The 16,721-nt window shown below is 38.6% G+C and overlaps 1 protein-coding gene across 2 annotated transcripts; it reads right to left on the bottom strand.

Moving 5' to 3' along the window:
• Positions 1-13,292: 13,292 nt before the first annotated feature.
• LOC105042522 (F-box protein At5g49610-like) lies at positions 13,293-16,397 on the bottom strand. Of its 2 annotated transcripts, none has more exons than XM_029264336.2 (2): positions 16,266-16,397; positions 13,293-14,768 (listed from the first exon to the last, which is right to left on the bottom strand). In XM_029264336.2, the coding sequence occupies exon 2, from the start codon at positions 14,762-14,764 to the stop codon at positions 13,613-13,615; it is 1,152 nt and encodes a 383-aa protein (XP_029120169.1). In that variant the 5' UTR covers positions 14,765-14,768; positions 16,266-16,397; the 3' UTR covers positions 13,293-13,612. The 2 variants fall into 2 exon arrangements, with proteins under 2 accessions (XP_029120169.1, XP_010918081.1); XM_010919779.4 differs by having other exon boundaries at positions 13,293-14,777; positions 16,266-16,362.
• Positions 16,398-16,721: the final 324 nt, after the last annotated feature.

Genomic DNA, 16,721 nt, shown 5'->3' with positions numbered 1-16,721 from the left:
CTGCTTCATATACACTCCCCCATATGCTCCTCCACATGATTTTGCTCTTTAAAAGGTGCCTCACTGAAAGGAGAGAAGACCTCGATCCTATATAAATTAGAATCTCTCTTGACTCACAACCAATCTGGAAATAAAGGTGCTATCCTCCTACAACACTAGCCCCCTAATCAAGAAAAAGTATGTGTCAACAGGAGGTATTCCCACAGATGGCACCAATATTGCAGTCAAGGAGTTGGATGGCTTAGATGGTTGGGTTAACTCTGCTCCCGCATACGTGAGGTATTATCCGCTTTGGCTCATGACCGTTTTTCGGCTTCAGTGGATCTTAGGCTTTAGTGAGCCTCGATCATTTGGAGCCTCATAGTTTTGCCTTTTAAAAGGTACTTCATTGAGGGAGAGAAGGCTTCAATCCTACATAAGCTAAAGTCTCTCTTGATTCACAATCGATGTGGGATTAAAGATGCCGTCCTCCCACAACAGTAGCCCCCAGTCAAGGGGGACTCTGTGTACATGGGCAGGAGACAGGCCCTATGGTGGATGCTAATGTTGTAGTCAAGGGCTTGTGGTTCGGATGGATGGGATCAGTGAGTTTTCTGCACTTTTCCACACGAGGTATTATCCACTTTGGAGATTGCTCCAAATATACTTTCTTGCACGATTTTGCCTCGATCCCATATAAGTCAGAGTTCTTTTTGACTTACAACCGATATGGGACCAAAGGTACCATCCTCCCACAACAGTAGCCTTCCAGTCAAGAGGAACTCTGTGTGTGCGGGTAGGAGGCACCTTTTAAAGATAGATCATTAGTTACCTTGTGAGAATGACTAGCGGGTAAATTAAACTAACTTTCAAAATCCCTTTTAGAACCTAATAATCCAAAATTATGCTTTATCAAAATACAATCACGATGATCTTAAAATAAAATCCTAAGTCCAACCACTCTTTTTTTTCTTTTGTTGATTTATTTATATACTCTCTTAAAGGATTAAGCCCAAGAGAAGATTGCAATGAAAATCAACCATCATGGATATACATGAAAAAAGGTGGAGGAAGAACAAAGATAGTCAGGTGGCAATGTCTAATGACCCAAGTGGGTTCGCTTTGGTAGTTCAACAAATCAAATCATGAGATAGGGGCCATACTAGGATACTGACAGTTCAATAGGAATTGATGATGTTGGAGTCTAATGGTGCCCGAGGAGGGCCGACATGTTGCCAATGATTAGCGACTTCGAAACCTCTTTATCAGGATCGATTAAAGTCACTCGAGGGAGACCTTTTAAGGTTTAGCATTAGAGAGAGAAAGAGAGAAAAAGAGAATGAAGGAAAAAACTCTCATTGTTCCGCTTGATACATGAAAGAAGGGAAGAGGTTGGTGGCTAGATAGTGGTGGTAGTTGAAAGACCATGGAGCATAGCAAGGTGGATGAGTGGTCGGCGATGACAAATGGCTGACAAAGACAACTGGCCAATGAGAGAAAAGTAAAAGGAAGAATAGAGATAGGGATACTGGATTGGGTTAATTTAGGCTCCAGCCTGCTTGGTGGTGATTGAGGCTCTATTTTCGGAGACGGTCTGCTAAGAGAAGATGCTTAGAGAAAATATAATCATAGTCGACTTAGCTTCAACAAATTTAGAGTCTAAAATTGGATGAAAACATAGGCAAATTTGGTGATTGGTGAAATAGGAGAGAGGACTCAAGATGGTTTCCGATGATTTCTCAACAAAATCTGATTAGTGATGGCTCAATAGAGAAGATGATTAAAAGAGGATGGGGATTGTTCATATCCATCTCTGACAAGGACTGATCATGGCCACAATGATGGTGCCCGTTGGTGGTGAAAATCTGAAGAAACAACAAGAGAGAAGGAGAAAGAGGCTTGCGATGCAGCCTCACTGGGTGGTGGGAGGGTTTATAAATAACCAGTGAGTTTTTCTACCATTGGAGTTTGAGTAGGAGGCAAAGTTTATCTCATTCTCCGCATTCACTAAGGGCTCTGCCTCAATGAATTTGAGAGTAGATCTTTGGGCCAGACTCCAACTGTAGGCTAGGCCAAAGAGCAGGTCACTTGGCTAGTCCAGAAAGCAAAAAAGCATTTGCTTTTATTATGGGGCACTAAGGGCTGCTAATATTTGATAAATGTGGGAACGTGGAGAAAGCTAACCAAGCTCCAGCAAGCTCTGAAGGAGATGTAAAAATGATAAAAAGCATCTCTATAGAAAACCCTTATTAAGTTCGAGTACACATTTTTTAGCTAGTGAATTTTGAGATGAATTTTATTTGTGATTCTCTAGAAACTTCGTGTGAGGGTATTCCACGTAGCATGATATATACTAATTAAATTTCTATCAAATTAATTGAGATTTATTCTTCAACCTTTTATATGGAGTGTGCCATACTCTTCCATTACCTATAATTTATCGAAAAAGAATAAAATTTCTAGAAGCAGGTCATTACCTTGCCTTCCTAAGAATATCATTTTTCTTTATATAACCATATATTATAAAGGCCTCAATCAACATAGAATTAGTTGGCTGTTGCCGCTTCAAATAAAATAGAACTAATCAGAATTAAGGAGGATCCATTAAATAAAATAGGGGTAGCTTCCTACTACCTCCTATTCAACTCAAAAAGATAAAAAATAAAAAAAATTAAGAAGGATCAAGAGTGGGACCGATGCTCTCTTCATGTCGAGTAATGTGTTAGCTTATATACTCTGTATTAGCATGACTCCACGGCACTGAAAACTTTATAAAAACATCTAAACATGCAACCTAAGAGAATTAATATGAAGAACAAGGATATCCACAAATCCATGCAGTTTAATGAATGTATAAAAATACCTACTAACAATTATTTTCTTATGTCCAATACGATTGCATTATCAAACAAAAGTCATGCAAAAAACAAAATTTATTTTATTATATTCAACGAACGTATATAAATACCTACTAACAATTTTGTTCCTATGTCCATAGGACTTGTATCATCAAACAAAAATCCTACAGAAAACAAAATCTGTTTCATTGTATAACAAAATCCTACAGATAGTCTTTACAACCTCGAGAATTATGTAAATTGAAAAATTTGAAGTGTTTGGTAGGAAGACTACCAAGAAGCTTGCTTTGCTGGAAGTACAAAGAAATTGGATCTGTAATAAATCTAGTCTGGTATCCTATCTCAAAAAACTCATGTCGGATGAGACTCTCCTTGTAGAGCCAATTCGTCATTCCGAAGTCATTCTCTATGATAATTTTTCTGCAGGTATGATATCACGTCCCCGACCCGAGATTTGAATCGAGGGTCATGACAACCGCTGCATACTCATAGAAAGCTTTTCCCATAAGTATGCAAGGCATCTCATCATGATATCTTACACATAAAGTTAACTAATTTTTCAACTTTTAATAAATCAAACCTTATTTCAAGTAACAAATCAAAACTCAGTGTTCAAAAGAAAAATAATTGTCTGACAAAGTCAACACTAAAAAAAATAAAAGTCTTGAATCAATTCTGAGAAAATCCTAAATCAATGAGCTAACTCCATCTCTAATCGCTCTCCCAACCGAAATCCTGCATCACGCTAATTTTCTGGATCTGTAAGAAAAACATAAAACTCATCATGAGCTAAACAGCCCAGTAAGCAGTGTATACCTTTAACTGAATAAATCAGACAAATAATACTATACATATCGATTTATTGATAATAACAAAATCAATATGTAATTTCATGAAATCATAATCATACTATCAATCCTATATAAAATTCAATTCATCATAATTTCAAATTATGCTTTTCATCTTAAATTCATCAATTTCTTAACTTCTTCTTACCAACCATGACTATGATCACATTATCCCTGTGGCAGGGTCATAATACCGCATATCTGCTTGCGGTGGGCTACGAATCATCTGGCAGCCAAGTCCTTTGGAACCGCTGGTCTCTCTGGCAGTTTATCGCTGGTCTCTCTGGCGACATATCGCTGGTCTCGCTGGCGACATAAATTCTCAGGACAGTCAATTACCAACGTATATGCCTCCATTGGCGGGGTCCTCAACACAGTCAGGTTGTCAATTTCATATTGTCTTCCAATTCATAATTGATTTTCAAAAATAATATAAATAAATGATATTTGAATCAAATCAATTATATCATTCTTCGAGATCATATATCATCATAATAATTGTTCAACAAATAACTTCAATCATAAATAATTTTCTATAATTAACTTTAGTCATAAATAATTTCAACAATTATTTCAATAAATAATTTCAATCACAAGCATGCATAAATTTATTTAATTTAAAATTTTATAATTTACCAGATAAATTCAATAAAAGTAAACACTACTTATCTCAAAAGAAAATCCAAACTAGAAATTCTAGGAATCTCGAAAATCCTTCTCTGAACCTGATACGTCAAATATCATATTTTTAATCAAAATTTTATCAAATTAAAAATAATTAAAATTATTAAATCTAATGTCCCCACGAGGATCAACTTGACAACAGCATTCAGGGTTTTTGGACTAATCCATGGATACCCTAATTATATTTATTTATTTATTAATTATTTTTATTTTTATTATTATTATTTATATATTTTTTTTAATTATTTCCATAAATCCTAAAAATCTAAAAGAGAGAGAGAGAGCAGAGAGAGTTTCTCTCTCCCTTTTTTTTTTCTTTTTCTTCTTTTTCTTTTTTTTTCTTCTTTTTCTTTTCTTTTTTTTTTCTTCTCGGCTCCTTCCACGTCGGAACAGGGGATCGGCGTACCCTCCTTTTGCCGGGCCCTTCAGGCCGCGGCCGCCGCGGCGGAGGCCGGCGGTAGAGGGAGGCTGCTCCCCCGGTTACGGAGGAGCATGGCCGGCGGTCGATTACGATCGCCGGCATCGGAAAATCAAAGAAAAAGAGGCCCAAAATAGGGGTCTCTTTTCCGACCGAAAATCGGCGATGCTCGTCACCGGTCGTCACGTGCAAGGGTATGGGAGGAAAGGGTAGGAAGAGAGGAAGGGGAGGAAGACTTACCTCGGCCTTCGGTGACCCCACCGGCGAGCAATCACGGTGAGAATCAAGACGGTGTCCGTGGCTCCGATCGAGAAAAATAGGGAGAAAGAGGAGGGAGGAGGCCGATGTTCGGTTTCTAGGGAGAGGAGAGGTCTTCTTATAGAGGGTCCTAGGACTTCGAGAGGTCTTAAGACTCCCAATTTGCATGGGTCTCGTCGGAGAAGAAGACTCCTATCGGGAGTTTTCTTCCCGATTTTCCTCTCTGTTTTTTTTTTTTTGTGGGTTTGGATCTTGATGTCATGGGCTTGGGCTTGGGCTATAACATTCTTCACCCTTAAAAAAAAATTTCGTCCTCGAAATTTTTCATACCTATAGTCTCGAAGAGCTGGGGATATTTTTGCTTCATTTCTTCCTCTAGCTCCCAAGTAGCTTCTCTTTCCGAATGTCGACTCCATTGTACCTTGACATAAGGAATGTTGCGATGTCTCAGCACCTGTTCTTTACGGTCCACAATCCGTATCGGATATTCTTCATATGATATAACTTTTCTGGCTTGTACTGGTTCAAGTTCCACCATGTGACTTGGGTTTGGTAAATATTTCTTTAACATAGAAACATGAAAAATATTATGTACTCCTGCAAGTGAAGGGGGTAAGGCAAGTTGATAAGCCACCTCACCAATTCTTTCCAAAATCTCAAACAGACCCACATATCTAGGATTCAATTTACCACGAATGCCAAATCTTGAGATTCCTTTTGAAGAAGATACTTTGAGAAATACATGGTCACCAACTTGAAATTCTAATTTTCGTCTCCTGTTGTCTGCATAACTTTTCTGTCTGCTTTGTGCTGCCCGAAGTCATTCTTTAATTAATTGAATCTTCTCGACTGCTTGTTGAACAAGTTCGGGACCCAATATTCTTCGCTCACCAACATCATCTCAGTGAATCGGCGATCGACATCTTCTACCATATAATGCTTCATAAGGTGTCATACCAATACTAGCCTGATAACTATTATTGTAAGCGAACTCAATCAAAGGTAGATGCTCATCCCATGAACTTTTCATATCCAAAATACAGGTTCTCAACATATCTTCTAAGATCTGAATAGTTCTCTCTGACTGACCATCAGTCTGTGGATGAAAAGCTGTACTGAAGTTCAATTTTGTTCCTAATGCCTTGTGTAAGCTCTTCCAAAACTGTGATACAAATCTGGTGTCTCAATCCGATACGATGGTCACTGAAATTTCATATAGCCTTACAATTTCTTTCATATACAACTTTGCTAGTCTTTCCAAAGTAAATCCAACTCTAATTGGTAGAAAATATGTAGACTTTGTCAATCGGTCCACAATCACCCAGGCTGCATCATTTTTACTGAGAGTCTTCGGTAGTTCAGTTACAAAATCCATAGTGATATGTTCCCACTTCCATACTGGAATATCAAGAGGTTGAAGTAGTCCCGCAGGTCTCTGATGTTCAGCTTTAACTTGTTGACACACTAAACATTGAGCCACGAATTGAGCGATCTCTCTCTTCATATTATTCCACCAGTATATTTTCTTTAAGTCTCTATATATCTTAGTACCTCCCAGATGAACTGTATAACCGGTCTGATGTGCCTCCTGAAGTATTTCATGCTTGAGTACTGAATCATTGGGTACGCAAATCCTGTTTTCGAACCTCAACGAACCGTCTTCATATATCTTGAATTCAGATTGAACACCAGCTTCCACTGAATTTCTTATTTTTATTAGTTGTGGATCATCATTCTGGGCAATTGTAATTCTTTCAATGAGTGTTGGCTGAACCCTCATGTTGGCTAATCGTACTGTTGAGTCATATATTCGGATGTCTAATTCCAGTTTTCTTATATCCTTTAATAATTGACTTTGATGTGTAATTAAAACTGCCAAATTTCCCACAGATTTTCTACTAAGGGCATCAGCAACAACATTAGCTTTTTTCAGATGATAATAGATTGTTAAATCATAATCTTTTAATAGTTCTAACCACCTTCTCTGTCTCATGTTTAATTCTTTCTGCGTAAAAATATACTTCAAACTCTTATGATCAGTAAACACTTCACACTGCGCACCGTATAAGTGATGTCTCCAAATTTTTAGGGCAAAAATCACTGCAGCTAATTCCAAATCATGTGTCGGATAATTCTGTTCATATGGTTTCAATTGTCTTGAGGCATAGGCCACTACCTTACCATGTTGCATCAATACACAGCCGAGTCTCTTTTTAGATGCATCACTATATATTATGAATCCTTCATCTCCTGTTGGTATAGTAAGGATAGAGGCTGAAACTAATCGTTGTTTTAATTCTTGAAAACTCTGTTCACAATCTTCGGTCCACTCGAATTTAACCCCTTTTTGAGTAAGACGAGTCAAAGGTGCAGCTATACGGAAGAATTCTTTTACAAATCGTCGGTAATATCCTGTCATTCTCAGAAAGCTTCGAATCTCAGAGATATTTGTAGGTCTGTTCCACTGCATCACAGCTTTCACTTTTGCTGGATCTACAGAAATTCCATCTTTAGATACGATGTATCCTAAAAAGATGATTTTATCCAGCCAAAATTCACACTTCTTAAATTTGGCATAAAGCTTTTCTTTCCTCAATATTTGTAGTACACACCGTAAATATTCGTCATGCTCCAATTTGCTTCTTGAATATATCAAAATATCGTCAATAAATACGATAACAAACTTATCAAGATAGGATCTGAATATTCTGTTCATTAAATCCATAAAGGCTGCTGGAGCATTGGTTAACCCAAAAGACATTACTAAAAATTCATAATGTCCATAACGAGTTCTAAATGCAGTCTTTAGCATGTCCTCTGTTTTAATTTTTAACTGATGATATCCTGACCGAAGGTCAATTTTTGAAAAGACTTGTGCACCTTGCAGCTGATCAAACAAATCATCGATTCGAGCTAGAGGATACTTATTTCTGATAGTACTCCTATTCAACTCTCTATAGTCGATACAAAATCTCATACTACCATTTTTCTTCTTCACAAATAAGACTGGAGCTCCCCAAGGAGATACACTAGGCCTTATAAAATCTTTATCCAATAAATCATGTAATTGATCTTTTAACTCCTTCAACTCCATAGGGGCCATTCTATAAGGAGCTTTAGAAATCAGACTGGTATTGGGTGCCAACTCAATGGTAAATTCAATTTCTCTGTCTGGTGGTAGTCCGACTAAATCATCAATGAATACATCCGAAAATTTATTTACGATAGGAATATCCTGTAACTTCAATTCATCATGTTCTTTATTTTTTATTGATATTAGGTAACCTCTACATCCCTTTCTTAGCATCTGTCTAGCTTGCACAAATGAAATAATACGTGGAGGGGTGGTTCCTGTACTTCCATCAAAACTGAAAGTTAATTCTTCTGGTATGTGAAAGTTCACTCTCTTTCCATGACAGTCTACAGAGGCATGATAAGTAGCAAGCCAATCTATTCCTAAAATGACATCGAAATCATGCATTTCTAGGACCACCAAATCTGTCGGTAATTCTCTTTCTCTTATTCTGATACTACATGACTTGCACACACTTTCGGTACTCAGAATACCACCTACTGGTGTCTCAACATATAATTTGGTTTTCATAGGTTCACATACTAGATCATGTTGTCTAATAAAAGTAGTAGATATAAAGGAGTGTGTAGCACCAGAATCAAACAAAACTGAAGCATGAATACCAAATACAGGAATGGTACCTGTCACCACAGCATTGGAGGCCTGAGCATCCTATTGTGTGAGTGCATAGATCCTTCCTTGAGTTTTCGGCCTTTGACCTCCGTCCTTTGTTTGTGTGGGTCTATTTTCATCCATCTGGGGGCAATCTGCAATCTTGTGTCCTTTCTGTTCACATCTAAAACAAGAACCAGTATTCCATTGGCAATTAGAAGACTCATGCTCTCTTCGGCCGTATCTCGAACATCTAGCTGCCTCATTCTCACGATTCTTATCAATTGCTGGCTTCTTTACTGGACCCTTATTGTTCTGATTTCGTCCTTGAGTTCCACCAAACCTATTTCTCTTCTTCTGATTCCATTCTCGCTCCGCATGAGCTTCATTAACTTCTCTCTCAAGTGAGTGGTATCCTATCGTGCTCATATTTTTGTTCCAGTATACGCCACCAGTTATATGCCTCGCCTTGTAACAGATATGCTGTGAAGCGGATCTTCTCTTCATCTTGGCATTCTTGCACGGCGAATGCCTTCTCCATTTTCATAATCTAGTTATCTGCTTCCAATGGCTCGATGGTCCCTTTGAAGGCTGGAGGAGCTAGCTTCTTAAATTCGATGATATTGTTTCTCTGCATCTGATGTTCTTCATGTCCAGGTGTTGGTGGAAATTGCTGACGGGGCTGTGCATGTTGTTGTTGAAGTAACTGTTGCTGTGTTTGAACTACTCCAATCAAAGTTTGCATTAGTTGAGTCATGTTCGGCTCCTCCTGTACTGTCGGAGTATTATCGGTAGGATCAAGGATTCTCTCCTGCTGAGTTGTGCCGCTATTTAATTGGGGAGTATTATCGCCAGGTGGATTTGATGTCCCTCCTACCGTTCCTTGAGTATTCTTCGCTCGTCGTGGAGGCATATTGACCTATGATAGATTTGAGATAATAACTTATCCTTAATAAGGTTATAACTTACTTGTGACAGGTCAAATCATAATCATCATAACTAATCTATCAATTTCCTAATATCTACCCATCACTCACTCACTCTATTCTACATGTCTCTATCTATCTACTTATGCTCTGATACCATATTAATTGTCACGCCCCCGACCTGAGATTTGAATCGAGGGTCATGGCAACCGCCGCATACTCATAGAAAACTTTTTCCATAAGTATGCAAGGCATCTCATCATGATATCTTACACATAAAGTTAACTAATTTTTTAACTTTTAATAAATCAAACCTTATTTCAAGTAACAAATCAAAACTCAGTGTCCAAAAGAAAAATAATTGTTTGACAAAGTCAATACTAAAAAAAATAAAAGTCTTGAATCAATTCTGAAAAAATTCTAAATCAATGAGCTAACTCCATCTCTAATCGCTCTCCCAACCGAAATCCCGCATCACGCTAATTTTCTGGATCTGTAAGAAAAACATAAAACTCATCATGAGCTAAACAGCCCAGTAAGCAGTGTATACCTTTAACTGAATAAATCAGGCAAATAATACTATACATATCGATTTACTGATAATAACAAAATCAATATGTAATTTTATGAAATCATAATCATACTATCAATCCTATATAAAATTCAATTCATCATAATTTCAAATTATGCTTTTCATCTTAAATTCATCAATTTCTTAAGTTCTTCTTACCAACCATGACTATGACCACATTATCCCTGTGGCAGGGTCATAATACCGCGTATCTGCTTGCGGTGGGCTGCGAATCATCTGGCAGCCAAGTCCTTTGGAACCGCTGGTCTCTCTGATGATTTGTCGCTGGTCTCTCTGGCGATATGTCGCTGGTCTCGCTGGCGACATAAATCCTCAGGACAGTCAATTGCCAACGTATATGCCCCCATTGGCGGGGTCCTCAACACAGTCAGGTTGTTAATTTTATATTATCTTTTAATTCATAATTGATTTTCAAAAATAATATAAATAAATGATATTCGAATCAAATCAATCATATCATTCTTCGAGATCATATATCATCATAATAATTGTTCAACAAATAACTTCAATCATAAATAATTTTCTACAATTAACTTTAATCATAAATAATTTCAACAATTATTTCAATAAATAATTTCAATCACAAGCATGCATAAATTTATTTAATTCAAAATTTTATAATTTATCAGATAAATTCAATAAAAGTAAACACTACTTACCTCAAAAGAAAATCCAAACTAGAAATTCTAGGAATCTCGAAAATCCTTCTCTGAACCTGATACGTCAAATATCATATTTTTAATCAAAATTTTATCAAATTAAAAATAATTAAAATTATTAAAATCTAATGTCCCCACGAGGATCAACTTGACAACAGCATCCAGGATTTTCAGACTAATCCATGGATACCCTAATTATATTTATTTATTTATTTATTTATTTTTATTTTTATTTTTATTTATTATTATTTATATATATATATTTTTAATTATTTTCATAAATCCTAAAAATCTAAAAGAGAGAGAGAGAGAGCAGAGAAAGTTTCTCTCTCCCTTTTTTTTTCTTTTTCTTTTTCTTCTTTTTCTTTTCTTTTTCTTCTTTTTCTTTTCTTTTTTTTTCTTTCTCGGCTCCTTCCACGCCGGAACAGGGGACCGGCGTCCCCTCCTTTTGCCGGGCCCTTCAGGCCGCGGCCGCCGTGGCGGAGGCCGGCGGCAGAGGGAGGCTGCTCCCCCGGTTATGGAGGAGCATGGCCGGCGATCGATTACGATCACCGGCGTCAGAAAATCAAGGAAAAAGAGGCCCAAAATAGGGGTCTGTTTTCCGACCGAAAATCGACGACGCTCGTCGCCGGCCGTCACGCGCAAGGGTATGAAAGGAAAGGGAAGGAAGAGAGGAAGGGGAGGAAAACTTACCTTGGCCTCCGGTGACCCCACCGGCGAGCAATCACGGTGAGAATCAAGACGGTGTCCGCGGCTCCGATCGAGAAAAACAGGGAGAAAGAGAGAGGGAGGAGGCCGATGTTCGATTTTTAGGGAGAGAGGAGGTCTTCTTATAGAGGGTCCTAGGACTTCGAGAGGTCCTAGGACTCCCAATTTGCTTGGATCTCGCCGGAGAAGAAGACTCCTATCGGGAGTCTTCTTCCCGATTTTCCTCTCTGTTTTTTTTTTTTTTTGTGGACTTGGATCTTGATGTCATGGGCTTGGGCTTGGGCTATAACATATGATGTTTGAAATCATAGAGAACCAAATCTCCAAGCCAATCCACCAAGGCCTCGCTGTCGTCGCTAGCAACTAAGGGTTTAAACCATGTTATATGCTCTCTCTCCGATGTTGTTTGAACCCTGTACCTCTTGACCTGGACTTGGTTCTCATAGTCTTCCAACATCCATGGATCCAGCATTACATGTGATGTGACGGTAGACACCGAGCTTCCTTCCTAGCTCGATCAGCCAAGCCTCATGGATCGTCCATTCTTTTGTATGACAAGATTCGGGCAACAACGTTAGACTAAATTTCTCAGAATCGATGTTAAATACCAAGGCCTCACCATCATCACTAACAATCAAGGGTTTAAACGAAGTTATCTGTGTGAAGCATAGCATATTAACCTTGGACTGAAAAATTTTGACCTACTATAGACTGGAGCATGATCGTGACTAGTCTAGTGTCGAAATCAAATCAAGATGCTGAATCATGTCTAATCGAAGGATATCTGAACTAGCCGACATCTGTGAAACATAGTATTTGTGATGTCAGCCATGAGTTGAGATATGGTTGCTGGCTATGAATGGAAATATGATGTGTGTTTGGCCTATCACAGACTAGAGCATAGATGAATCAAGTCTAAAACTAGAATAATAATATTGTCTGGATCAAAAACTATATTCATCAGTTAATGATAAGTAATTCCCATTGAATTACTATTGAATAGAATTGTTGATTCGTGATATATGACATCCTTAGAATTGTACATGATAATATTATTCAACTATCAAATTAATGATATTTGAATCTTTTTATTTTTCTATCAATTATATATATTTATTAACAGATGTTTTATATTCATGTTGGTGTGAGCGTGAAAATTTTTTACTAGATTTATAGAAAGGTTTGACTTGAAATTCGGATGACAGATTTATTTTATAGGTCTTGCATGGTCTCTAAGACTTCGCTTTAAAATTTATACGGCAGTGTTACATGGTCATCCTGGATGCTTGGTTCGAGATGTGACACATTGCCTTGCCTTCCCAAGAATATAATTTTCCTTTATATACCCACATATTATAAAGGCCTCAATCAACATAGAATTAGTTGGTTGCAAGCGTTTCAAATAAAATAGAGCTAGTCATAATTAAGGAGGACCCTCGAGAGTGGGACTGATGCTCTATTCATGTTGAGTAACGTATTAGCTTATATACTAAGCACAATAGTAGCTGTATTAGCATCACTCCTGTACACGCAGCACAGGAAACTTAACAAAAAACATCTGCGCATGCAACATAAGAGAATTAATATGAAGAACGAGGATATCCACAAATCCATGTAGTTTAATCAATGTGTATAAATACCTACTAACAATTATGTTCTAATTACAAATCCATGTAGTTTAATCAATGTGTATAAATACCTACTAACAATTATGTTCTAATTACAAATCCATATGTAGTTTAATCAATGTGTATAAATACCTACTAACAATTATGTTCTAATTACAAATCCATGTAGTTTAATCAATGTGTATAAATACCTACTAACAATTATGTTCTAATTATGTCCAATTGGACTTGTATCACCAAACAAAAACCATGTAGAAAACAAAGTCTGTTTCATTATATAACATCAGGATCTGTTGCATCTTAGTTCCCATACCACCATCTTCATCCCCTGCAGAGAGTCTTTCCAACGTGGGGTGTTTGGCAAGAAGATTACCTGGAAGTTTGCTGCTGCAAGTAGAAAGAACTCACGAGATTTATAATAAATCCAGTCTGGTATCCTGTCTCGAAGAACTCATGCCGGATGAGACTCTCCTTGTAGAGCAAATTCGTCATCCGGAAGCCATCCTCGATGATAATTTTCCTGCATGTATGATGTTTGAAATCATAGAGAACCAAATCTCCACGCCAATCCACCAAGGCCTTGCCGTCGTCATGGACAACCAAGGGTTTAAACCATGTTATTTGTTCTCTCCTTGGCGTTGTTTGAACCCTGTACCTCTTGACCCAGACCTGTTTCTCATAGTCTTCAAGCATCCATATATCCAGCATTGCATCTGGTGCGATGGTGGATACGCCAAGCTTCCCTTCCAGCTCAATCAGACGAGACTCGTGGATCGTCCATTCTTTTGTACGACAAGATTCGGGCAACGACATCAGTCCAAATTTCTCGGAGTCGATGTCAAACACTATGATCAGCCAAATCAATGGAGTTCCGATGGTTGGTAGATAGTGAAGCTTCCCATGCACCGATATTGGAGGCTTATCCAAACTTGGAGGACCATGAAGGACATAGAATTCGAGCATAGGCGAAGGATTAGCATCAAATAAGCATGTAATCCGTCTCCATTCCTTGGCTCCGATGGTAAGAATCTCATACCCATAGGGAGAGTTACGTAGCAACCTGTACTCGTTCATGGACGAATGGTGGTAGAAAGCACAAAGAAATCCATTATTGCACCAGGCTTCTGGGAGAGTGATCCACTCATCTGTGAGGGGATTGCAGACGTAGTAATAGCCGGGAGAGTAATGTCTCCGAGTGCCGAAGGGAATCCCTTGGAAGCACAGCAATCCATCGCAGGAAGCTAGCAAAGAAAGGCAGGGACAACGAACTTCGAAAGTAGTTGTTTGGGTGTTCGTGCAGCGGACTGGTTGGAGTTGGAGACCAAGTGAAGGTTGGGTGTATCTGGTGAGGAGGACCGATGGCTTGGCTCGATGAGCATGACAGAGGAGGAAGTATGGGTCGGAGATGAGCGAAGACCAGGACTTGCAGACGCCTCTAAACCTGAGTATGGATTTAGCCGGCAACCGTTCTAAAATATTGAAGATAATGTCGTGGGGGATGAAGACTCTCGCTCCCTTCATCTCTCTGCAATGGCTGCTAGTTATCAAAAGAACGAGTGAATAGTAATAATAATGATGATGATGATGATGATTACTTTTGCTGTTAAAAAGAAGGCAAAGCAAGAGTGACTTGGAACTTGGGCATTAGGTTAGTACTTTAGGGTACAAGGAGATCGACTAGGATTATTAGGTTTAGAAGCCGGCAATACTTCGGCCCATGGCCGAGTGCAATTTTCAATTAAAGTAGAGTCTTATTAGTGGTTTAATTCCTTACTCCCATATAAATATTATGTAATCTAAATTGGCTGTTGTTATGGACAATTGGTCATCTTGAGTAACTCTTCCTATGTGATTACATAGTTTTAATCACATCTGTTTTTTTTGGCAGGTTCTGTTAGACAAAGACTGAAAAGAGAAAAAAATAGAGTCAATGGTTGATGGGACTCCCATATTCATTGCTCGCCACGTCTAGAACTTAGGAGTTTCAGGTAGTCCAAGATCTCATTCTACGGCATGTTACGGCTAACAATTGTAGGCTTTCAGGTGAAGGCATACAGAGCAAACATCAGCAGTCAAAACATTGATCTTTGTTAATGGCGGATGTGACTTGAAGGGTCATATTTAAATGGGCCTCTAGAGCATATGCTAGACCATATATTGGATGATCAATGGCTGGTATTCTGAGTTGATTAGGATGTTCGGAGATGTACCCATGCATGGTCTTGAATATGGAATTTTATCCTAGGTAGCATAAAGATCAAGTTAATATTACTTAATTGAAAATCTAGAAAAGATACATCATTACTTATCTTGTGAGAATAATTAATAGATAAATCCAACTAATTACTTTGAAAGTCTTTCTTCAGAACCTAGCATGTAAATTAATTAGAGAACATTGCGATTGAAATAAAGAGAATGGTGGATAAATATGGAGAAAGTTGAATAAAGGATAGGTCCATCAGAGGGCAGCATCCAATTTTAATAATTCAGCTGATCAAATCAAATCATGGAACAAAGATCGGATCGAGATATAAATAGTACCATAACGCGGTAATTGATGATGAAATATAGTGGTGCTGATAAAAATCAGAGTGGAGACTAAAACACTGCATGGCCAATAGGATGGTTCAAGATCCTTCACAAGGTTGATCAAGATGACATCGTGCTAGTTATCGAAAGAACGAGAGAATATAATACTAATAATAATAAAGGATTACTGACGAGAAAGTGGGAGAGAAAGGGTGGAATAGGTGTTTCTCTCGGGAGGAAGAGAGAGAGGCCATGGTGGCGGGTGGGGGCGCTGGTGGTCAGGGCCGGTAATAGGTGGCGATAGCCGATGGCAGACAACCGGCAAAAGGATCATCGACAGTCGGTGATCCGGCGAATGGCCGAAACAGGGGAGTGGTGGTCTCGGCTGGCTCGATCTCCAGCGATTTCTCGAGGCAACCCAATCGGTAGAGGATTAACAGAGAACGGGGTTAAAACCGAGAGAGAAAACAGATGAGTCCAGGGTGATCCGTACCTTGTTCCCGGCGAAGATCGGCCACGGCCGCAATTACGGACGAGAAGGAGATGAAGAAAGAAAAGAGGCTTGGGGGGTGCGGTGTGCCCCACGGGACGTGTGGAGGTGATTTAAGTAGCCGGTGACTCGCCAGAGTCAGAAAAAGAGACGGAGTCCGCCTTCATGTCAAACAAGGGGATTTTCTCTTTCCCCGATTGTGATTGGGAGCGGGACCTTCGGGCCTCGCTCACGCACCGGCAGTTTGGGCCCAAGGGGCCAGGCCAGGCCTAATTCCAATTAGACCGGTGCCTAATTCCTTTATAGTTCCCACCATTTATTCCATTTCTTACTTACCTTTTGTTATGTACATAACCCCTGTTTTCTTCTTTTAATAATAAAAGTCAGGTGGTTTCCCTCACAAAAAAAAAAAAAAAAAAAAAAAAAAAAAAAAAAAAAAAAAAAAAAGAGAACCAAGAA

The sequence above is a fragment of the Elaeis guineensis genome, chromosome 4 (genome assembly GCF_000442705.2).
Source record: "Elaeis guineensis isolate ETL-2024a chromosome 4, EG11, whole genome shotgun sequence".
NCBI lineage: Eukaryota > Viridiplantae > Streptophyta > Magnoliopsida > Arecales > Arecaceae > Elaeis > Elaeis guineensis.
The sequence above is the reverse complement of the archived record's forward strand: the minus strand, read 5'-3'. Positions and strand labels throughout refer to the sequence as shown.